We start from the raw sequence: 24,825 nt of genomic DNA on the forward strand, positions 1-24,825 counted from the left end.
TTACATCCTAACGAGCACCGTAGTCAAAGCCCGAAAAGTACAATAACAACAACCACATGGGGTTTATGAACAATATTTCGACACCTCCCAGTCTGATGCTGCTATCGTGGCCTTAGTGGAAGACGCTTATATCTCGTGTGCTTTCACATTAATTTACCCTACTTCAACATAGTCACTGTAATTATTTAAATGTTATTGGTCATGATTAGCTGATAGTGTTCTACAATGTTCTTCATTCATTAGTTTGCGAATTCCGTCATTTTCAAACGCTATGTTACCTTAGTCTTTATCAAGGCCATGATATAATTACGCTACTGCATAAATACATTTATCAAACACTCGCACTTGAACTCGTTTGACGCGTAGATTCGCATGTCCTTCAATCAACCATCTACTTGATTACTCAGATAAGAGGTGGTCAGTAACGAAGTACTTCTACTTTTTGGAAGTACTCAAGTAGTTTTCCTCTACTTTGGGTACTTACTTAAGTAGATCTGATTTTCTCTGCTTCTACTTCGTAATATTTTGTGATCGACTTAATTGCTTCTCGCTATTTTCAGTTTGTCAAGTAGAAGTAGTTTAATCCCCAATACGTAAGATAGCCTGAGGAATTTCGGCGCTGTTTTCACGGAGTAACAACATTTAATATTCTAAAAAGTCAAGTAATGCCCAGAAATTTTGGTGCACTTCGCGCACAGTAGTTATGGAGTCACATGTGTTTGTCAAAATTGTTGATGTAAGGTGTTCTTTCCAATTCTCTACTATAGTTGCTGACGATTAGGCTATAGCCTACCCTTGACGAGTGTCAGCCGAAAATATTCGGGTTCATTTCAATATGAAGATATACTATTCAATTGTATACGAAAGTATCAGCGAATATGATTTAGGTACCGGATTGCTTAGGACCGCATTGTCGTCCATATCAAATATTTCATCACAGTAAATATGGCCAACCATAACGCTTGAAACTACCGTTTCGCAATCTAGCATTTGCCTATCATAGGTATATCGTAAACTAGCAGCCCATGACGTGTCCTGCTAATCTGGAAAATCCGGCTTTTTCGGAACGTTACACCTGTTTTAGCAGATCACCTTTGAAGCTTTATGGACAAAAGACATAAAATATATTTTCCGCTTTTTAGAAGTGGTATTTGCATTTCACTTTCAATTCCGAGTATTATACATTGAGTTCTAAGTACATTCAGTTCTTTTGTCTGCAGAACATTCATGTTGCAGCGAAAAAGAAAGTGTAGTTTTGCCTCTATTTTCCGAAAATAAAGCAACACTAAATATAAATTTAACGATCCACAATATTTGTTATCAAAGTAGGCCTATACTAATTGCGCAAAGTATTTAAACCGTATCCGATACAACTTCTCTGTATTGCTCTTCGCCTAAACTTGGCCTTGTGGCCTTATATTACGGGGTAGGGCGCCATGCTATGAAGTTCTCTAAAACGGGGTCTTCAAGTAAACCGAGGGTTAGTATCGCATTTTCATATCAATACAATTATTTGCATCCCATGATGCGAAAGAATGCATATTCTGTCGAAAATTAATACCTCCTGGATTGCATCAATATGAACCAAGCTCTCTATACCTTACGCATAGCTCAATTTGCAGCTTTTGGCAGTCCATGCCAACGAATTGAGACTGTTTTCAAAACTACTAACTTACTTGAGTAGATTTAAAGTCAGGCAATTCCACTTTTACTTCAAGTAGTTTATGTTGCTTATGGAAAAAGTACTTCTACTCGTACTTGAGTAGATTTTTTTTCGTCGCTACTTCTACTTCTACTTGAGTAGCTCTCTTGACTACTTTGACCACCTCTGTGTAGATCAAACAATGAATAAACACGAACAATCGAACATGTACGACGGACATAGGCAGGATGGCAGAATTTAAGCAATGACCTGGCGACGTAGATGCACAGTTTTGATATGGATGAAACTGATATTTCAGTGTCTAAAATCTAAAATTTGTTGATAGGTCGAGTCAGTCAATTCATTTCTCTCTACCTTCACCGGAGCGTATCAAACATTGGATACAATACCCTTTACCGCTAGCGGCAGCAAGTTTATTTTTCTACGGAGGCGGAGGCGTTACTCGCGTGATTCGTACGAAGAACCAGAATTTTCCCAGTTAGTCGAGACCTTTTTCCCCTTAGCCGATCTCTTATAAGCGTTTTAGGTGCAGAATACGCAATACTACTTTCAAATTACAGGTCTCTTGTTGATTCTGTGACTGCATATCAGAGTAATCGATACATAGGGGTTCTGCCTGTTGTACTCTCCAATAATACCCCTGTGGAAGTGGAACTTTATATAGAGAACTGGAATACTTTGGTGTGAGCGATTGATGGCAACTGCAGCGGACCCACTGTCTGCGGGCGAAAGTAAGTTGTTTAATTTTTACCGCACCGTGACTGACTAACCAACTTGAAATATTCTATATTTATAGACAATGAGAAGAACGTAAAGGCAGAGGTTGGTGTCCATTATCCTCTCTCTATTGTTAGTGTTAGGCCTATTCGATTAATATAACATGCAGACTATTTAATACACAGTCGCAGCCACGGAACGAAAATATGATGATGAAATAAACTGTATATCGATGTATGCTACAATTCATCTTACTTAACCCTGGCCTGAATGTAGAATCATGATGATAATTCATTGTCCACAGAACTGCAGGAGCGATACTTAAATTTCGTTTCAGCTTTAGTTCAGTTGGCTGCTATCATCATCTATCATCAAAGTGAATTGGAAAATTAGACATTTACTGAAAGGATAGTGTTGGGAATTTCAAATTCCGAATTTGCACAACTGCTATTCCACCTTGGTCTTCTAATCTTCAATGGCTGTCGTATCATATGTAAGCCTGGGCAAAATCTAGTGCTTGAGTGATCAGTATCGAGCGTAGAGTCGACTATTTGACTGTCGCCTATTTTTTTCATCACAATAGTAATACTGACTGGAAAAGCTTAATACGTATCAGAAATATTTTCGACTTTCTTGACCATGACAACTGTTTCATTTCGCTTTGTGACATTGGTATGATTGGATCACTAATTGAAAGACCTTTTCTTTATATGGAGAGTCGTAGCCTTGTGCAACATGTGTTTGTACGCTACATAGCTACAGATGATATTCTATATAGGGTCTCATGCTGGGCAAAAACTATCAAAACTATTTCATGTTGATAAAATAATAATGATACGTGAATCGTTGTGCTGAACCTTCATCGTCTCCATTAGAATATTAGAATTTTTTGTCTATTTATGTCGAAGCTTTCTTTGCAATGATTATGCAAATCTTTTGATCACTCTCAGCTATCACCACTGTTCTTGTTGTTGATTGTAATAGCCTCATTACATGTATTCCTGTATGGAATTGGAATTGTATCTTGTTTCATTTTTTTATTATTTATTATCAGATTAGTCGAGCTTGGAGAATCATAGCTGCTCGCATATTATATTAGGCAAAACGTACCGAGATTCCAGTTAGGCGGTATTCAATTGGCAATTAATTGTGGCTGTGTAACTTGGTCATTTTTGTCAGGGTCATACTCTGTATGTTCCAATATACCACTAAGTGTGGTAGCATGATACACTCCCAAACCCATGTTTCAGATGCAGTACAATTTTAGGAAAAACATGTGATCCAGAACAGTGGTTCTCAACTTTTGACCTTGTGGGCCAGCAAAACACGAATGTAATTGTTGCGGACTGGCAAACTTTGAAAATCAAAATGAACCCAAATTGCAATTACTACACGTTTGCAACTAAAATGTAAATATTGCTGCATTTTGATATTAGACATGCTATATGTGATCCAATTGATGTTTCTACATGGTGAAGGGCTGTTAAAAACCACCAACTTGAGTTTGATTGTTTGGTTTCTTCTGAAAGGAATGCAAGTTTGCCGTTTGCTAGCCTCTATGCTAAATGCTGCTAAATTGTACCGTGGAAATTTAGCAAACTTTGTAGCGTTCACATAACTGCCCCTAAACGAGTTTTAGGCTACTTTTAAAAGTTCCGTGCAACACTTGTATGTAGCAAAGTTTTGTTAAGTGCAAAGCAGCTTTGAATTGAACAACATCATATTCACCTGCATTTTGTGGCCTGCAGAAGATTTAAATTGATATGAACCATATTTTGTCGCATACCCAGTAGTCTATTTGCTGTAATTAATTGTTAGCCAGAACATGCATGTGGTGCGCCTAGCTAATATTGCGAATGTGCTTTTAGCATGTAACAAAAAAGAGGACAGTTATCAATATTCAATATCATCGAGTTATTGTCTGCTTATTATCCTTGGCTCAAGCTTTTAATGTTGAACTAGTCAGTGGTCACATCAAACACATATTTGGTACTAATAGTAAGAGTAACCATCAGTAATATTTTGATTACGCGGCAGTCAATGCCTTCTGTGGATAATGAAGAAAATGTGATGCTTTGTTGATCTATGTATGGTTGTAAGAAGGAAGTATCGAATTGTGTGAATGACTTCATCACACTGACGCATGGCAGTCTACCGACAGAAATATATGATGGATACAGGAGGTTAGGTTGAACTTCTGACTTATTGCAATCCTGCAAGCCGGTCCAAATGGTCCCTACAGTCTTTCAACACCGTCTTGTGTCCTCTGATATGGCAGTACATTTATTTCTTGTAAAGATGAAAATGCCTTAATCCATAATGGTTTTGTGCAAAGCTCAAGTATGAAATTGGTTATGGGTAATTGAATTGAGAACCAACCATTCGCCTGAGCCTCTTAATCAATCTTGGCTGATGTCATTGACTTGTGTTACCAGCTGTGTTACCGTACTCATTTTCAAACCATATTCAGTCATGTTTGTCATCACTCCCATATTATTCAAATTCCAATATGGGCACTTGTGCAGTTTTAGTGAAATGACAACCCAGTTCAATGCTCACCAGCCTCAACTTGGATATGGGGATGCTTTTAAAAACTGGTAATGTGTCGCCAACTGATTGCTCCCTCGCCCCACGCGCTTTGAAGTTTCACGCAATATTGCACCTTATGTACAATATTCAAGATTTATAGTTTGTGTGCCTAATAATATCACAACACCAAATTTATCATTGTATTTGTGCATTACGCTAATAATATGCCAAGGTTGTGATGTGACTTATTCAACTTCTTCCATATTGGAATGCCATTCCAAAGCAGACTTTATATGAAGTTGATTCATCCTCTGCCAATATGGATATCAGAAACCTTCCTGTAAATCATGCTTTGCAAGACTGCACAATGCACATACCAGTGAATAATGTTGACCTATGCATTGTCAGCTGAATACTACTCTCACAAAATTTTAGTGTCCTGCTGTGTGTCAGCTGTGGCACTTGTCAATATTATGCATTCACTATCATTCACTGTGCCAGTCATGTGGAATTGTAGGTTTTGCATTGAGGGGATCTTACTCAACTAGTAATATGTTGCTTTTTCTGTTTTAATGCTCTCCACTTGAGCCAAGTTTTAATGCATATAGTTATGATTATTATGCTGCTGTTTGCAGGGTGATCCATGACTGCCAGTACAAAGCAAACTATTTACTATTTGTAGACCCAGGACTTTGTTTGTAGACTTAAATAATCACCATTGAAGTCGCTGAAATGGTTCGAATGCTATTTTTCTAAAAATTCTTGCTATTTCAGATCGATGGGGTAGCGGTCTCAAAGCCCCAAAAAGAGAAAAAGATAGGCCACAGGCGTGTGGACGCCACTACTGGGCAGACTACGTACAAAAAGGTATGTGAACTATGGGTGTTGATGTTGTTAAATCTGATTAGAATGTTGTTACGTTTCTCATACCCCACAAAAGTTAATCTTGACACGTTTTATGAATAGATGAGGAGATGCATCAATTGCAATATTTTAATATCACTGTATATAGTGATTGGTATCGAGTTTGGCACGTTCTGCTGTCACTTCGCTTTTATTGAGACTACTTTAATTGCAAACTGCGACAAATTTCACAAATTTTCACTTCTGCCGCTATTGTTGTTGTATATTTGTCTTCCTGCGGCCCTGTCCAGAGAGTTCAGAATGCAGTCAAGACCCATTAGCGTTGTACTGCTCCTAACTGGACGCTACAAAAATAGATCGCTTGCAGAGACGTTTGGCTGCAACAGAAGTATATGTCTTCCTGATTATGACGTTCATCATTGATTTAAAGCAATATTCCCGGAAGTGTATATATTTGGGTGAAACAGTTTCAAGGTTTGAAGCGGTTATGCTATGGTCTTGGTCATTTCATCTCATGGGTACTTTGAAGCTTTGAATGGATTCAGACCTGCTTTGACATTGCAATTAACGATGACAACTCCTATCAACACACCAATCGTCGATTTGCTTCACTAGGATTATATTGTTTTAAACATTGTCATGTTAAATCCGTGTGACACTACTTATATATACGGATATTTATAAATGCTTTATCTTACTTACTCAAGTGCAAATGGAAGCATGGCGTGGACCTTACCTAGTTGAAAATAAATTCAAACCTGGGATTTGAGCCACTGATTCAACTATTTTATCATCTAAATAGCCTACAAGTAGCGATTTCCATAATGTGAACCTGAACCTTTCTCGATTGATATCAATTTAAAGCCCGAAGCAGAATAGTTTGGTAATATCTAGACCCCATCGTCTGCTTTGAGCCGTGCCATTCAACTGGGGATCAGTCACACTGTCGGCGGAATTACTTCAAAGCCCGAGCGGGATGTTTTACTGCAAGATTTTCAAGTTGTGGAGACGACCATGTTTCCTTCGTGAGTAATTGGCATATGACTTTTTTATATTTTTGACTGCCTTTGATGGTCAGTTGAATTGCCTGCTGCGTGGGTTCTACAAAATTATCTCTGGGCTTGGAAACCACAGTCTCTTTTAAGTCAGCGAACCAGGAAACTTGGTACAATTACCGTCGTTCGTTTGGTGGTTGCATGACCATCTTGTATCAAGTTGACTTCTCTGTAAAGGTTTGATCTGAATACTTATTAATCTTGAAGTGATCAATCTACTTGGCGATGTTTTTCACAAAAATGGACGCCTTAAGTCACAAGCCCTTAAATCGTTGTATTCGTGAACCGCGTGTTTTTGTACTGGTCCGTGGTTCATTCGTTAGTTAGTTTTCAGCCATCGGCCCCTTCTGGAAAAAGATCAAAGTTTCAGACTGTTCCCAACCAAATATTCCAAAACTTTACTTGTATTAATAAACATTTTTAAAGCGACATTGCGTTTGAATTCTAATGTAACATTGTTGAAAGGTAATTTGTTACATTGGAGAACCGTCACACACAACTCCGAACAATTTGAGGTGTAATTCATGAGAAAGAAGTAACGGTATGATTTTGTCGATTTCCTACGTCGCTCATTGTCCCACTGCTACCCTGCCACGGACCCCTGCTTAGAAACCATGATTTTGAACTGTTTGAATTGACCCTGCACAAATTTGATGACGGATTTGTCGTTCGAAATTATGCGTACGGGACTTACAATTCAATTTTGTGCATCATTCTATTCTATATTATACAAATCAATTTTATCAATATTTCATATGTACAGCGCGGGCTCGAGTACAACACCAGCTCACCACTACGACGATTTCCGCTTCAAAACCTATGCACCTGTCGCTTTCCGTTACTTTAGAGAACTTTTTGGAATATTACCAGAAGATTATATGGTGAGATTTGTTTTATGAATCTCGTCGATATAAGTTGGAATTTGTGCTGACTCAAATACTGTGGCAATTTGGTGCAATAGGCTATGCTGTATACTAGGTGTGAAATATGTAAACTGAAGTGCGGTTGTGTTGTTGTCTAGCATATTTGAAATTTGTGAAGTTGTTGAGAAAATGCTATAGTCTGTGACTTTCATTTTGATAATAATGGTTGGCCCTGTGAAGCAATGTTGAGTCATGCTGGATGTCTGACTTCTGCGCTTCTACGATATGTACACGACATTGAGACGTGTTCCCCCGGTGTGTCAGTTGGGTGAAACAGGGGCCCCCCGACCAATAGCCCACGTCCGCAGACAACTCCTAACCCCAGTAATGCGCATCGACCAAGTATCATGGGAAGCACAGTGAAACAGTGCAAGTGACGGTCATGGGAAACACTTCAATGTGGTGCGTGCATTTGAAGGAGTATGTAATATTTTTAATTAGAGATCTAATGGGATGTGGAAATAGTGAATAAAAATCTATACGCGAGTCGTAGCCGCATGAGATGAATATTTGGCTATCGATTTTATGATGGACTTTGACTTCAGCTGAGCAAATTGTCTCGGTGGAATTATAGTAGCCTATGTCCACTTTATCACATTTCTCATTTTTCAAATTGATAGAAAACCAAGATTTTGTAAAATTTTATGTTTGTCACATTGTTTCAAAGTTAACCACGGCCAAGATTATCGTCGAAAGAGAAGAAATACTTTACATAAAGTGAATTTTCTCAAAATATGTAAAATAAACACAAGCTACTTTGATTCCAAAGCGACAAATGTTCACATAGTCGGATCTACCCGAATTTAATCTTGATATAGGTTCATATTTTGCCAATAAATTCATCGTTATTACGACCACTGTTATTGTCTACGCCCAAATATCTGCTTCACTAATTTTCTGACGATCATTACTCGCTAAACGCTGCTTCAAATGCTTGGAATGAGAGACGTTGAAGTTGATAATTCTCCAGCACTTAATTACACGCTTCTCGAAAGCCGGGCCATCGATTTGATTGCCCGATTGTCGGCAATTTGAACGTTTTCAAGTATTTTGTTGACGGGGCTTACCTGTATAATGCGACGGGGCACGTTTAACTGGCGGTGTTCCGTTGCAGTTGTCTATCATTCGAGAACCTCTCGTCGAACTGTCCAACCCCGGCGCTAGCGGGTCGTTGTTTTTCGTTACTCACGACGACGAGTTCATCATCAAGACCGTGCAACACAAGGAAGCTCAGTTTCTACAGGAGCTCTTGCCGGGATATTACATGGTACGTCGCCGCCCCCGGGATATTTCGATCGTTGGATTGTTACGACTATTTTGTCCTTGTGTATGTTTATCATAGTATTGTTATTAGTTAATATTGTTATGGTGTCGTAATTGGTGGTGCTCGAATGTTTGACTCGAATCAAAGCACCCAGATACCGGTATTAGATTTTGCCATGCTGTATTCGCAAGTTCATTTGATATTATGTCAACACAATGTTCGTCTCGAATTTTATATTTCATCACAGTTGGTAACATGTTGCTTCGATTGTATTATCGTATGTCAATGAATAATGAAGTTTTGATTTTGTAATTCCTCCAACTCTTTCCAGGATGATGCATACTATGTACAGTTGGCACCTATAAAAAAATTGAAGCCTTGATTATTGTCGGGGCTTTTGGGTTGCAGTCTTCGTTAGGGCGTGCTATCCTCTGCAGTCGGGCTAATTGGCATTATGATTCATTACAGTTGCAAAGCTCGCGAGCTTCAAATTTTGCTTTCAAACTGTCATAGATGTGCGTGAAATGACTGCTGTGGTGCATTGCGTTGTTGTCAATAGTGCAACCAGCTCAAGAGTATACCGCTGAGTAGTATGTAAAGGTGCTGGTTTTTCCCAAGTGTTTCCTTCCAGTTGATATCTCCAAGCGGAAGCTTTGTGTTTTCAATTCTGCGAAGATGGGGTTGTTTTTCGTGTGGGCTACTAGTGATTGTTGTACATAGAATGATATTTAATGCCTATTGATCTCGATTGCCTGTAAGAAAGTCCCAGGGTGTTAGTTTACAACAAGAGATGAAAGTGTTGAGTGTCTAATATATTTAAATCCAAGACTTACTGTGGAATTGGGAAGTTCAAATCTGCATATAACTGATTCAAATTACGTCAAAAGTCACATGAAAATTACAAATGATTTAAAATTCAACGTCCAAATCTCAAGCCAATTCTGCTTGACTTGTAATTGCGATCTAAATCACTTTATTGCTTATCTCTACTACTCAAAGCTTAAAACCATTATTCTATTATGAATCTCAAACCAAACATGGCTTCAAAGGGGCACTTGTTATCATGTTTTTATTTTGTTACGTATATTGGGTGTTTTTTCATTGAGTGCAAGTCAGCTAATTTGCCTATCAACAAATTTAGAGTTCCCACATGCCAACTACTCCATGATAGCAATTGCCACAGTTTGTTTGTCATCCGATATGAAAATCTTTGTCTTGCGATCTATTTGTTCCACAAAGAATAGCTCTGCATGCCTGATGATCATTCACTTTTATTCAACTAAGATACCCCAGGAACCGTTATACTGTTCTGAGTAATGTAACACACTCATGGAGTTGATGTTTTATATATATTTTGGTGAACTAAGTCTTGTTAGCTCTGCAGTAATTTTTTCTGTTCATGAACAATAGCATAAAGCACTGCAAAACTGGTGTTGCACAGTGTGGAAAACCAATCCAAAGAACATTATCCACTAGACTTTCAAGTGGGCTCTAACAGACTTCCCATTCCATCAGCAATTTTTAAGCTGTAAATGCCAGTCATTGGCTATGTGACACCGACTCACTACATACACACTGACACGATATGTGCATATATGCATACCATAAGTGCATGATTTGCATATGCCGCCGAGCAAGGAAGTATCAGATATAGCCTTGTGAAGCTTTCTAAGTCTTGCGCCACCCCTGCATGCTATACCGGTAATGCTGAGCGCACATGAACGCAAGAATACTTTTGCGACTGTAGATACCTCAGGTCTATTCACAAACACCACTCTGGTTACATTAACGCCAATTTCGTGGTCATTTCGTGACTGACGTGTGAACCCAGGCTGTCATTCTGTATTTATAATGGATTGGGCAATGAATGATGATACCGATTATATTGTGTAGGCATTGCCCGTGATTTATACCGACGCCTAATTTGAACCTTCTATTTTTCAGAATCTCGTCCAAAATCCTCGTACGCTTTTACCAAAGTTTTACGGCCTCTACTGTATACAAGCGGGCGGCAAAAATATCAGAATGGTTGTGATGAATAATTTGCTGCCAAGGCATATAAAGGTAGGTCGGTCAGGATTGTTATTTCATGTATGCGGTGCTATTATGTAGTAACAATGTATGTCTCATATGGGAAATTCCAGTTTCCTGATACTTGATCGTAAAAATAATTCATACTGCGTAGGCTACACTGTATAGTTATACTTATCATGGTTTGATGCGCAGTCGACTTGATAACCAAAGATTGTAAAAATTTGTCATTTTTATCGCTGAGATCGGTTTCTTCCTGAATTGTGCAGTCCCCATCCACCTATTGACGATCTTTTTTTCAAGTAAAAATGTTGTCACCTGTAAAAAGGGGCGTGATTCGGTTTATTGGCCTCTATCCATGGACTGGACTGTTAATCTGAAAGGGCTGCAAAAAAAATATGACCTCAATTTCAAATTCGCAATGGTGTTCTTGTATGGCAATCTTTCATCTTACACTGCCGATGATCTTTTGAGAAAATTTTTGGTCATCTATTTTCTCATTCCATCGAATGCCAATCTGAAATGGCCGCAAGAAAATATAAAATTTCCTCAATTTGAAGTTCGCAATGATGTTCTTGTATGGCAATCTTTCATCTTACATTGCCGATGATCTTTTGAGAAAATTTTTTGTCATCTATTTTCTCATTCCATCGAATGCCAATCTGAAATAGCCGCAAGAAAATATAAAATTTCCTCAATTTGAAGTTCGCAATGATGCTTTTGAATGTCATACTTGTCATCTTGCACTGAAATTCCACTAAAATAACTCGTGTCATGGATTTCTGTATGGTAAACCAAGATTGTTACGTGTCAATTTACTGGATTCCCCGCACTCTACTGTGTAGATGCATTTGAAGTTTGATCTGAAAGGCTCTACGTTCAAACGGAAAGCGTCCAAGGCGGAGAGAGCCAAGACAAGCCCGACGTTCAAAGACTTGGATATTTTAAGCGACATTCCAGACGGTCTGGTGCTAGAGTCGGATATCCACAATCTCTTAATGAAGACGATGTCTCGTGATTGCTTGGTGAGATTATGGGATTAGAAATGTATGTATTAATGCATGTTGGTCATTCACGATCCACCATTATTCATTATTCCTACTGCACCGATTCCAGAGAGGTACAGTTATATTTTTTCGGCGTGCTGAAGTATGCTTTGCACTATTTGCACAACTTAGTGAAGTTTTTAGATCACTTCAACATCATTTTAGTGAAACTTCCATTACTTTTTACACTTTCGATATTAAAAATGGGAAGACGGTAGTTTTGTGATTAGTTTGGATCACTTTACGAGTAAAATATTCATAACTACTGTGAGGAATAGCCCCTACATCACGGTAACTGAATATATTTTCGGACCAGTAATTTTTTATCAGTTGCAAAGATAAATCTTGCAATTTCCAAAGTTTCCGCTTTCGTTAATCTACCGAGTATTTTTCTGCCCTTTCATTTTGTGCTGTCGCTTATATAACTGAGTGGAAATACACATTACGTAGGCCGCTTCCAACTTTTAGTTGAGTAGCAACGCAGACTCTGATCGATTTCCATATTAATGGAGGTTGTTGTGGCACGCTAACCACTTACGACCGACCAATATATAATTCGAACTTCATTCCTGCCGTCAATAACTCGGGAGAATTGCATGCAGTAAATTCCCGAGTTGTTTACCGCCTTGGGTATGACTGAACGCATGACCGATGTCATAATTTTGTTTCACAGTAATCTTGGTACAAATGATCTCATGAATATGTGAACGCTTTGCTAGTAAGACTGATGCCGTGATTACGGCTTGTCTCGAATCGATCAAGTGTGTTGCTGTCTTGCGTATGATTACATTCTTATTCGATTACAGATTGTCATGCACTTGGCGGTGATCTTGTGATTGCTTGCACAGCTCCAGGTCCAATGGTTGTTTGATTCGTTCAAGACTTTGTTTTGTGATTTTCCCTGGTGGTCTGTCTGGATAATTCAGTGTGAGCAAGCGTTGCTGATTCACCATCACCTGAGTGTCTGTCTCGTAAAGACACGGCCAATTTAAGTATCATGAGGTTTATATACCGTCTGATGCTGGTTGAGAAGTCTTTTTTCGTTAGTTCTCAATCTCCTGAGTGTCATTGATGGTTTATTTTGTGGTTGCTGACGAGATATGACTGTTTAATCCTCTGCGTTATGAAATGCTGCGACACTCAATCAATGGGTCATTGTGGTGATATGGTGGTATGTGATAAGCAAATTGAATCAGTGTGCATATGCGGCGGCGTGACCAAGGATAGCCTAATATTTAAACAATGCCGGTATTCGTCTGTGTGCAAAGAACCATTTCATAATACTCTATCGGTATCACTAGGGGCATGGTGACTAGATTGTTTGTGGAACTATCACTTCATTTTAGTGTAATACCAATCTGACATCTCAATTTTTGCGGCATTATGGTTGCATATGTAGGAAATGTGGATGAAGATTCGTTTGCTGAAAGAAAACCAAATTTTTTCATCGGTTTCACTTTTGTTTTCTGTTCATATTTAGCACCATTGCATCACCGCTGTATTGATATCGCACTTGAACCTGTGTTACCCCACCACCTCCAGATACGCTTTGCGTAATGTGTCCAATAGCATCAACTTTACCGCCTAAGCTTTTTCGTATTTAATTTCCGGCAATATGAGTGAGATGACTAGCTAATTGATGATGGCTCGAGTTGCATTGTGTTTCATGCATCAAAAACCTGCCAAGTGCCCTACCTAGTGCATAACTCGCAATGACATTTTGAATTCCCAGTTCCACGCATGTAACTGATGGTTTATCGCCCGCCCTTGCGTCTATTTTGTGTTATTGAAATTAATATTGTTAGACATTTTTGTGTTGCGTTCATGTGCGTCGTCCTTTTCAGGTGTTGCGTTCATTCAAGATCATGGACTACAGTCTTCTTCTTGGTATTCATTATCAGGATCGAGACAAAGTGAGATACTGTTGGCTCGGTTTCTGTGTTTGAACAAAGTAGGCAGGTTTTTACCAGTGAAATCAAAATTTTATTTGATAACATCTCTGTTGGCACATTGACGACATCGGAAATTTATGTGACAGATATGTCTTGTTAGTTGTTAATATACATCACTAGACTTCTTCCTAGCCGATCTAGATGCACGAAATCTAGAACCCCCTGCCTCCGCCAGAGATCGGCAACCAGAATTATAACAAGTCTGGTGCTGGAGTCCTTATGTAGTCGAATTCAAGGTTCAAAAACCTACCTTCAGTCTATCATGCAGGGTCTGTGGTGTTAAGCCATACGTTAGAAAGAGGATATTCTCGTTTTCGCTGCTATAATCCAGTTTCGCTCAGCTCCTTGATGATGTGGCGATGGACATTCGTCCCTCGGGGACTGCTAGTTTGCAACATTCCCTAGAACAGTAACGAGTAAACGACTCCTGCTAAGTTGGTGATGATTAACCGAAATATAATTCACCAATTCGGCGGTCGATGGTATTTTGATGCCGGTTGTGAATTGAGTTCAGAATAGATCGCGTCTAAAGCGGTAAATGACGGATGAACAATTCTCTGTGCGCTTTATTTACTCCCGTCGCTTGAATGATTTTGAACTGGCTAATTCCTGTTGCTTGCTGTAGCCTAAGATTCCCATTTGTGAAGAACAGGGCTTTCCTGTTATGATCCTTGCTGTAATTGATATAGTCTTGTTGTAAGCAGATATCAGCAGATAAGCAGATATCAGGATAACCTTGTAACTGGAGAGGGGCTGAATAAGGGTTTATGGTTTATGTCCGTAGAGCACATATTGCAGCACCAAAATACCGTACGCTGATTTTGAATGGCAGCGAAGAAAATAGTATATTCATATTGAATCGAACTCGAATATTTTTGCCTGGCAATTTTTTATCAAAATACGCCAACAGAAGTTTGTGTACCACCTAAAAATACTACATTGGGGTTGCGCAACCTCTTCGTCCTGATTATTTGAAATTTCGTGATGGTGACGTCATATTTGATGATACTATTGTTGATATACAATGTTCTTTGCAGTACTCGACTGGTTGCTGACGATTACCCCTGACGAGTGTCAGCTGAAAATATTCGGGTTCATTTCAATATGATATACTGAATATACTAGGCAATTATAATCTTGAAGTTCCGTGCCTCCAAGAAGCTCTTCAAACGAAAAAAATGTTTTCATGATCATTGCGGACACGTGGATGATCTTCCTGTCTTGTTTCCGAATCAAAATGTTTTCCGTTTTTACTGTATTGTTAATACTAGAAGTAGCTTTGCACGAATCTTTTTTCTTCGCTTACAGCCAAAGGATGAAAAAGCAATGCTGTCCAGCCGCGAGGACCTGTCGGAATACAGAAAATCTCAAATTTCGGAAGCGTCCGATATGACGTTAGAAAACGACTCGAACGGCGCCCCGTCGAGAAGGAGAAAGGACCCGGCGAAAAAGGGCGCCAACACGGACTCGATAATGTCCGCGACTTTATTAAGGGAGAAATATTCGACAGACTTGGAATGGTAATAACCGCTTTGGCAAGATACCTACCTAGTAGTGCTTGCACAATTATTAGGGCAAGTTTCTGCAACTTTTTTTTACAGCTTCCGGCAGCTTCCTAAATACTCAAAAGTTATGTAGTATGGTGTTTTAAGCTGTTTGGAGGATTCTTATATTGCAACTTTTCTCCATTTTTTTTAATGAAAGAGATTGTATTGCTCTTGTGTATATGTGTAAGTAACCCTAAATCCAAAGGGATATCTACAAATTCTAATCCACCCCCGGCTTGAAGTTCATGTCAAATGATTGACTCGAATGAAATTGTACGTCCAAGGCCAGATTTTTAACTGAAAAGTCGTTTCGACTTGAAAATTGCACTGGGCTACTTTTACAAGTTTAAGCTGTAGCTACACAACTTGTTAATATCAGATTGCGTTTACTTAGGTCTGGCGGTATTCCCGCTACCTCTGCGAAAGGCGAGAAATTATTGCTATTTTGCGGCATCATCGATATACTACAGTGTTATAAGTGAGTGACGAACGCCGTTTTCTACACGGGCTTGATAGCATCTCTTCTGTCTCTCTGTTGCAGATTGAAAAAGAAATTAGAGCACACGTGGAAGGCCATGGTTCACGACGCGGTAAGCTTGGTGGCTTGGTCTTCTGCCGATTGTGATTGCGCATTTTCGTTTTACTGGTGTTCGGGGAGATTGCTGGATTTTCTGTGTGCCTAACGCCGTATATTTTTACAGGATAGCGTCTCTGTACACCGGCCTGGGTTCTACTGCGAGCGTTTTCAAAAGTTCATGTCCGATCATGTTTTTAGGAAGGGCCCAGGTAAGACATGATATCTACGGGGCAACCTTGTGATTTTGCCGAGCAATAAGCGTCTCTGAATCTCAATCTGAGCATTAGGCTTCGAGTCAAGTATTTCAGTACCTCCCATGATATCGTAAGAGTATGAATGATGCGGAAAATTGAAACGTGTACCTTTTATGTGACCGCGAAGAATTTAATATTATTTTGTATTTTTTCGACCATACCTATTTCATTACGCTTTGTGACAATGCTGTCATTACTGTGGGCTGATCACGGCGTCGTGTTACATGTTTCATATGCAGCGATACCACCAAGTTTTACAGTAGGGGGGCTTGTTTGAAAGAAAAATTGAAATTTCACTGGCTGCATGATAAAATTGTTAGGTTGGCTAAAACAACGCAGCACGCCAAATTTGGCTCAATTCCACATAGTAAATACTATTGAAGCTATAATTCTCGTCGACAAATTAACTCAGTGACATGGAGCGTATGATTTCAGTACCCCGAATATATCGTCTTTCACTACTCATCTGGAATCATAAAAATTAATACTCGAGCACTCTGAATTCTAATCATTGTGCCCAGCTATAATCACAACCATTAGAATAGTTGTCTGGCTTATAAGTACATGTAAAATGATATTCATATAATTTGCCTTGTCGTTGCAATTTCACTGTATCTCTTGGGGGTATAAAAATCTAGATATGGTATGTGGCAAAATTGGGTCCAATGTAGAGTATTGTTTGTTGGTACATAACGCACCGGCACAAATGTATTGAAAGTATATCACCTCGTCGGTGAAATGCCCGTGAGATTATAGTCGGTGTGAGTTATTGGATGACGGGCAAAATGAAAAAAAATCAATCGATGGTGCGCAAGCCGGTTGTTGCGTAATCCTGATTTTACAACGGCGTATTTAATTGCATGTTATAAAATGTATGTTTTTCGGCAATTGCATGTTTTCAAAATGTGCGTTACGAAAGTGTAGCCAAAGCGGTGATTCTGAGTCATCACGAGTCATAGTCTTGACTTTTTTGAAACTCTTGGTCGATGTCGAACGGCTCGCGTTCATGATATACTTATTTTTCCCACTCTTCACATGTATTTCACATATCTGTACTGATAGACGAGACTTTAATCAATAGAATGTTTCGAATCACACGCAGCGACTCGAGTGCAAGTCAAGTCAGTGCGCAGATTGACTCGAATTGAGTCATATCCCATGTTTGAGAAAATGACTCGAGTCGAGTGGACGGAAACTTGTGAGACGAGTCAAGTCATGTCTTGAGTCATTACAACCCTGATTTTGAAAATGCGTCCCTTTGTTAATTGTGAGGTGTAAAAATGTGTGGTTTATAATAATTTGCGTGTTTTCGAAATATGTGTTATTTGCCATAGACATATTTTTAAAATGCGCATTCCTTCCCAGGTTCGTCGCGGGCGCAGCCCTTTAAAAAGCGCGCACAGACCTCCAGGCGCCTGCTGGAGGCGCCGGCCAACTCCAACCAGTCTCCTGCGGCTAGGAGTAAGTCCTCTCCGGCCCACTCCAACGGCGCAAAGCTTAGCGACAGGCCGGACTTGTTGCCGAGCGAGTCACCGCGTCCCACTTACAACGACGACAAAGCGAGCAATGTGAGATATTTTCTTCCTGCGCCTGAGTCTGGGGTTGCAATTAGGAATGGGCAAGTCTCCCATGGAGGGATGAAGTATCGAAACGATAATTTTGGGTGTACTGGAATTTATCAAGAATTATGGTTTCGTATTCGATACTTTCTTCCCAATGTGGAAGCCTTGAAACCTTGATTGGTCGTACCCCAGCATCCAAAGCATGTGATGAAAAGCTACACACGTTAGCGGAGATGACATTGCTGCAAAGTCGTGATCAAGCCTCCGTATCGTCACGAAGTGAAATGGGGGTCGGAAAAACACCGAATTATCTTTATTGTGATGTATCCCAGGCGATAATTTCTTTGTGGTCGCATAAAAGGTACATATTTCCACGTCATCCATTGTCTTCTGATGTCTCTGGTACACGATTTTGTCCTGTCTATAACGACCAAACATAACTTGAACGCTTCGTGGATGCAAGCAACTTTGCGAGTATCGTGTAGCTCGTGTTTGCGAGCATAAAATCTCACTTTGAATCGTTTAGGATGGCTCACAACACGAATATGTCGATTCCACACCGCGAGTTCAGATCAAGATGAACGAAAATTCCACGAGTTACAGAACCGGAGTCCCGCCTGGTCAAGGTGAGTTGTGTTGTGCGAAAACGCTGGAGGTCGTGCGATGGTTTAACGCTGGTTTGTTGCAGACGAAACGCCGACGGAAACCGATGCTCTTGCTAGAGAAGTGACCAGGTGAGTGTGCTGTTTTCTATTGATTTGGAAAAGAAAGCCAGACTTCAGAATTATCTGTCGGGCTCCGATTGAAATTGGAATCTTGCGATACGATGAGATTTTGCTCATTAACAAGTCGCACTGGCCTTTCATAGATTTCTACCTTCGTCACCTTGGAAACTGTCTGTGCCTCGCTCATAAATCTCTAAAAGTTATCATGATTCGTGACATTCTGTGTGGTGATGTTGTGTATCCGTGGTTCCCAAAGTATCGTTCCCCAGTAGGCGTGAAATTTCGAATATTAGGGCGGAGAGAGCGCTTAAGCAAGGCCGATTATTCGAAATTTCATGCATATTCTGTGTTACGATTGTTGATAAACAAGTTTGTTTCCAATTCTCTACTAGGTGCTGACAATTATATTTACCCTTGTTACGAGTGTCAGCCGAAAATATTCGGGTTCATTTCAGTATGAATACGCTACTCGATTGTAAATTGAAGTTTTGTACCTTTAAGAAGCTCTTTATAATTCTAATTGTAATCGAATTTGGAAAAGTTGAAACTTTTTAGTTGTCAACTGTGAGCGGACTGTCTCTTTTCAGATTTTCAGTTCGTGCCAAAGAAACGGACATCCCGGCGTCCTTACCCGCGGACACTCCCGTCGTTAAGTCCAGCAGCGACGCCGACTTTGTGACGTCGCCCGAGGAAGTGCATCTGGTATGGTCGAAATCACATACTTTGCAACGCACCCTGTACGAGACCAGCGTGTGATCCGTGGTCGGCAGTGACAGTGCTCGCGCGTGTTCTGTGAACGTGTAGCTGCTCGTAGCGCTTTTTGTGTTCTTTAACTGTATCTCTCATCGGATCTGTTGCAATGATTTCGCTCTACACTTAACGCCGAGATATCTAATCATGACGGGTGTCTTCACGCCGGCTGAGTGCCGTAACAGTGATTTGAGACGTAATATTATCGACGCGTGCATGGGTGTGTACTTTTCATTTCGTTTGTTTTCGAAACGAGATATCGTGATAGTCGGATGCGATACGTCGGTATTGGGTTTCAGTTTCGAGCTACACAAAATTTTATTGATCATTTTTTTCTAACACTGATTCAAATTGTTCCGTTAACATATGAGCGTACGACACATTGAGCATGTGGGTTAAAGTTAGGGTTCGAATACAATTAGATTTGGGTTGTGGTCAGTGTTTGTGTAACAGGGTTGTAACCAAGCCACAAGGTTCCGAGTCGCAAGTCAATCTCACTTGTATAGTTTTGACTCTAGTCTGGTCAAGTCATTTTTAATTAACCACCGAGTGTAGTCCGAGTCCAAGTCATCTAGTATAGGGTCGAGTCCGAGTCGTAGTGTTTTGACTTGAGTCGGAGTCCAAGTCATTCTGTTCACTGTTCAGTTTTCGGCTCAATCCGGTTCATCACATTTTTTCAACTCTGCTCGAGTGATATAGAATGGCTCGCATTCATGATAGTGATTTTCCTCAGTTTTAACAGTTTCTGGCCCAATTTTCCTAGTGTCAGGACTGATAGACGAAATACCAATAATGTGGGTTGCCGTGCATCTTTTTGTTGAAGATTCGTCTTTACCTCGCCCTTGTTTTTAAGATTGCCCTTTTTCGTCATCAGATTAGGGAGATGCCGGTGAACAGATGATATTAATACTGTACGAAGGTGTCCGCTGTCCGGTCATCAGTTTATAAATTTCACGGTTTTATGGTGCCCTTAGTTTTGATCCATGCCGACAGCAACTCTGTTTATTTATCACATGCCCAACCGTCGTTTTTCATTGTGTCGCATGCCCAAATGTAGGCCAACCATTCAAACGTATCGGGACGTATCTGAGGCAATGTTTTCTCTGTGTCTTTTATTTTATCCTGCCCGCGAAGGCTGCCTGGATGTTGAGTGTTACTCGTAATGTCACGATAATTTGTCGTTTGTTGTAGTGCGATGCTCGTGTGTCATTAGCTGCAGTCTATCGCCGATACAATATACATCCTTGTAATGCTGGGATAGTACAAACGTCGCGGCCCGAGATGATGTGACAGATAATTTCACTCCATACGCGATTGTCGATTGCTCTTCCATTTCCAAATTATGCTTACGACATTCTCAATGATTTGCTCTGTTCCGACATGATCACTCAGTTATATTGACTCGATTGTGACATCTTATTCTACTTTGATATTTCCGACCGAATTGACTGATTCGCGAGTTGCATCCTGGCCGATCTATGTCACCAAACCCAATCACAGTTTATAAGCAGCCGCGCTTTTTCATTAGTTTCTGTACAAGCCTCGAAAGCTCCAAGACGTGATGTAATTATTCGCGTTCAAGACGCATTTCTACACATGACTTCTCGTTATAAAGAATACTTCTATACATAAGAACAGTGAATTGAATAATATATTCATATTGACATATACCCGAATGTTGTTGATTTCGATTCTCTACTAGTTGCTGGCGATTACCCCTAACGACTGCCTGTCTGAAATATTCGGGTTTATTTCAATATGATATATTATTCAATTGTGTACTGGCATTCTGTAGCTCCATGAGTCTCTTCAAAATGTAAATTTCATTATTGTTTTGGTTAATATTACACTTGCTTCGCCAAGGACATAACAATATTGCATGCTGTCCGAGTCTAAGCAGCCTTAGAAATAAGAAGGCGTGGTAGTAGAGCATACTCCACCTTTGTCCTGCGTACAAAGGCCCACCTTGGACTGAATTAGTGTAGTATTGACTTATCACCCGCATATGCCCACCTGGTGGAGATAGTTGCAAGAATATTGCTGCATAGCCGCATGGGCGTAACCAGCAAAAAAACAAGATGACCTTCGCGATTATTGCCTTTGTGGTCGTGTGATGTCACAAAGCCCTGTGTACGCCCGTGCGGGCTTATACCGACCTATCTCATTCATTTCGCATTATCGTCTGTTGTCGCACTTTTCGCATGGTTTCTGTTCTTGTCTTAACAGAGAATGAATAAATTTGTGTGCCGAAAAGTCGATTGGTTATTAATTTATCACTGGGTGTGATTCAGTCCTTGTGCATGCGTAGCATGGGTGCTAATCGTGTCGATCATTAGCCGACCGTAGACGAGCTGTCTCGACGGGCCTTGCGTAGCGATGACACCTTGTTTTCCGAACCGCGCAATGTGGTTCCCTTCTGTGCTGGAGCGGTGATACGAAATGCCGGTTTCGACCCATCTAATGGGCAATGAACATCATGAGTATTACTTCCAAAGCTACTGCATCCTAGTTCCTTGCAACAGCTGGAAACGATGCCCAATTGATATCTTCTGAGGCTCTAGGCTTTTTGGAGCGTGCGATCGACTTTTCAAACGCCCAAGCTCTGGCGATTTACCCTAACGTCGATTACTAGGTAGTTAGCTCGCCTAACTTATTATCACCTACCTGCTGGTAAGAAAATAGCGTGTTCGACCGAACGAGCAACCCTGATTTAAGCCGTGCAATCAGTTGGTTGCGCCTTGCTAAAGATTAATTTACCTAATCACTCATCGGGTGTGTCTACTCGCTGCATTGAACTCGGCGTACTAAGTTTGTTAATTACAAAATTTGAGCCGGGTTCACTCGCGATCCGTAATGTGGACTACTTACCGTGTTGCCACACCCTATTTCCCAGAAATGTGAGGCTTTCTATCGATCTACGCGCACATGTAATTCGATTGTGTCCGCATAGAAATTCTGAATTTTTCCGAATTCTATGTCCAATGCATCCTGGAGTCCATGGTTTTCCGATGTCAAAATCCGTGCTCATTTCTGCCCTCCCCATCCAGATCTGCTTTTTACGATAATATCATTCCTCCACAATAGTATGAAATAGAATTGGTGACGAGATAGGGTGCCTTCGGCTTTTGGTCGAGGTGACGCAAGCCGGCTTATTGTCGTTAAGCTAAATCAATCCTTTCGTTCAGCGTTTTGACAGTGGAGACGAAGCAGTCGAAGAAGACAATTCTGTAAATGTCGAGAAGGAAAGTGATGGTACTGAAGTTACGAAATCACCGGGCAACGAGCCGGCGGAAGACGAAACGAAAAGGGGTCACCCCGTTGGCGAGAATTCCGCTGCCCCTCCACAAAGCACGGCTTTTTGATCGATAGATTCTTGTCGGTTGGCGGAGGGACTTTGCGCCAGTTCTGTTATTTGACGCGAGGTGGCGCTAGTGTCTCAACTAGCACTAGCTGTCGTTCTGACAAGTGGAGTTGGCCAGTGTGCGCCCAGAAAAATGCTCGTGCTCGTGCAATAAACGCTTTTCGATTTCCCTGTCCTGTCCACTTAGACATCATATTGAATGTCGAAGATGTAATGTGTAAACATGTTGCCGTTATATTGCGAGTGTTTTGCTAATGCTTTTCGTGGTCATTTTGTGTGAACGCTAACTCCGACATTTGTGTACAAGCAATAAAGAAGTGCTTGCTGTACTTTGTCGTTTGTTATTTTTATGTTTTAAAACACCACAGGGCTGCGACAACATAAAAATCAACGTATAGCTCTAGACCAGGGGTCTCAAACACGCGGCCCGCGAGATAACTGTGCGGCCCGTGTCGGCATTCTGGATTATGAAGTATTCGACAATATTTAACCGCCATATATATTTTTTCGATTTAAACACTTAAAATTCGCCATAAAACTACTCCAAAAACTTGTAACTACATGTACTCATCAAACTTCACTATCACATCACTTTCAAAAGTTACTCTTCGGTGGAAGATTAGCTATTACGTCACATTACCTGTTCGAGTGTTCGTGATGGCAGAATATGGCCCGTTGATGATTCGTAACTCAAGACTGTTATTTGAACTTGGGCGCGACCTTTTGTAGAATTAGAACTTGGACAGAATGGGTGATGAAATAAAAAGGTCTCGGGTTGAGTCAGGTCAAATGTTATAATCAGAGAAGGACTTGTGACTCGGAACGCCGTGACTTGGTAAAACCAAGGCTATAAACAGGTCGATATGCCAGACATTGGTATTCTATTGCATCCTTGATGCATAGTTATAGTTACATTCTGCGTCATCTTGGGTCTCATGTCATTATCGCCAATTCAAGGTGGCGAGTAAGGTAGTGGTGCGTTCCACAGCTTTAACACCAATGGATTTTTCGGTGATTGGACATGGACATTTCTATTACTATGCCACATTAATCATTATATTCAAGTTATTATTGATCTGTTCCAATATTCGAAGGTAAATCTAACGCTGATTTAATTTGACTTGGCTAATGGCATGATCACTGGCTTAGTTATCGGAAGTGTGCCGGGTGCCCGAAACCCGGATTACGCTGTGCGCTTCTATGATCTGATATCAGGTCAATCTTTGTTAAATTCTGAAGTATTCTACCTATAATTGTGGCACGTCAAATGAAATGACCGCGGTAGCTGCAAAATTATAACGCGACAGCTTTTACGATGTCAGGATGCATGGTCGCATGGTGCCTATGACTAATTGTTTTGATAAACTATGCCAAGTACTCTAACAATTTTATTCAAATAGTTAAAAATGTGATTGTTTTCGTGCCAGGCGTGAATTCGCCATAGTAAATCACATTTCCGCGATGTATATGGAATGCAAGGACCCGTCAAATGAGGCATATAAGCTAGGGTTACCATATTTTGGAAATCTGAAGAGAGGACACTTTTTCAAAATTTTCAAACTTGCAAAACCGGTGGAAAATCCTGAAAAATGGAAAATTTTCCCCACTTCGTGGTCGGTTGACTACAAAAGAAAAAAAGGTCAACTTTCACGCTCAGCGCCCAAAATACTACTTCGGTGCTGTTTTACGGCGATCTCAGTCGAATTTGACCGAAATTCTCAAAAAAGAGGACAAAATCTCAAAAAAGAAGACAAAGGGCGTACTCCGAGGACACTTTCAAAAAAGTCAAAAAAGAGGACAAATCCTCTTAAAAGAGGACGTATGGTAACCCTAATATAGGCCTACTTGTAAATATGGTGGTGGGACCTGCGGCCCGCGAGCACATTTGAGTTTAAGACTCCTGGAGTTGACGAAGTCCATTATAAACACATCTCGGCTTACAATAGCAATAACAGTTATTCAAGTTCCTGATGTAAAGGGGACCCAAAGCTCGAGCGAAGAAGTT

The 24,825-nt window shown here is 40.4% G+C and overlaps 1 protein-coding gene across 2 annotated transcripts; it reads left to right on the top strand.

The window, feature by feature from the left end:
• The first annotated feature begins 2,153 nt into the window (after nucleotides 1-2,153).
• LOC145443339 (phosphatidylinositol 4-phosphate 5-kinase type-1 alpha-like) lies at nucleotides 2,154-23,149 on the top strand. 2 transcript variants are annotated; one of them, XM_080321321.1, is made up of 18 exons: nucleotides 2,155-2,394; nucleotides 2,460-2,485; nucleotides 5,684-5,776; nucleotides 6,668-6,798; nucleotides 7,592-7,709; nucleotides 8,866-9,018; nucleotides 10,960-11,079; nucleotides 11,892-12,071; nucleotides 13,937-14,005; nucleotides 15,353-15,564; nucleotides 15,986-16,069; nucleotides 16,133-16,181; nucleotides 16,293-16,377; nucleotides 17,788-17,990; nucleotides 18,511-18,610; nucleotides 18,673-18,718; nucleotides 19,297-19,411; nucleotides 22,645-23,149. In XM_080321321.1, the coding sequence occupies exons 1-18, from the start codon at nucleotides 2,358-2,360 to the stop codon at nucleotides 22,819-22,821; spliced, it is 1,998 nt and encodes a 665-aa protein (XP_080177447.1). In that variant the 5' UTR covers nucleotides 2,155-2,357; the 3' UTR covers nucleotides 22,822-23,149. The 2 variants fall into 2 exon arrangements, with proteins under 2 accessions (XP_080177448.1, XP_080177447.1); XM_080321322.1 differs by lacking the exon at nucleotides 2,460-2,485 and having other exon boundaries at nucleotides 2,154-2,420.
• Nucleotides 23,150-24,825: the final 1,676 nt, after the last annotated feature.

Source organism: Botryllus schlosseri, chromosome 7, assembly GCF_051294905.1.
Source record: "Botryllus schlosseri isolate E-star chromosome 7, Bs_hap1, whole genome shotgun sequence".
Classification (NCBI taxonomy): Eukaryota; Metazoa; Chordata; class Ascidiacea; order Stolidobranchia; family Styelidae; genus Botryllus; species Botryllus schlosseri.

Bases quoted from the DNA above. Each gene is read 5' to 3' on its own strand.
- LOC145443339 (XM_080321322.1), top strand. From the start codon at position 2,358: ATGGCAACTGCAGCGGACCCACTGTCTGCGGGCGAAAGTAAGTTGTTT. The intron at 6,799-7,591 runs GTGAGTAATTGG...TCATATGTACAG, and splicing joins GAGACGACCATGTTTCCTTC to CGCGGGCTCGAGTACAACAC. The intron at 9,019-10,959 runs GTACGTCGCCGC...TCTATTTTTCAG, and splicing joins TCTTGCCGGGATATTACATG to AATCTCGTCCAAAATCCTCG.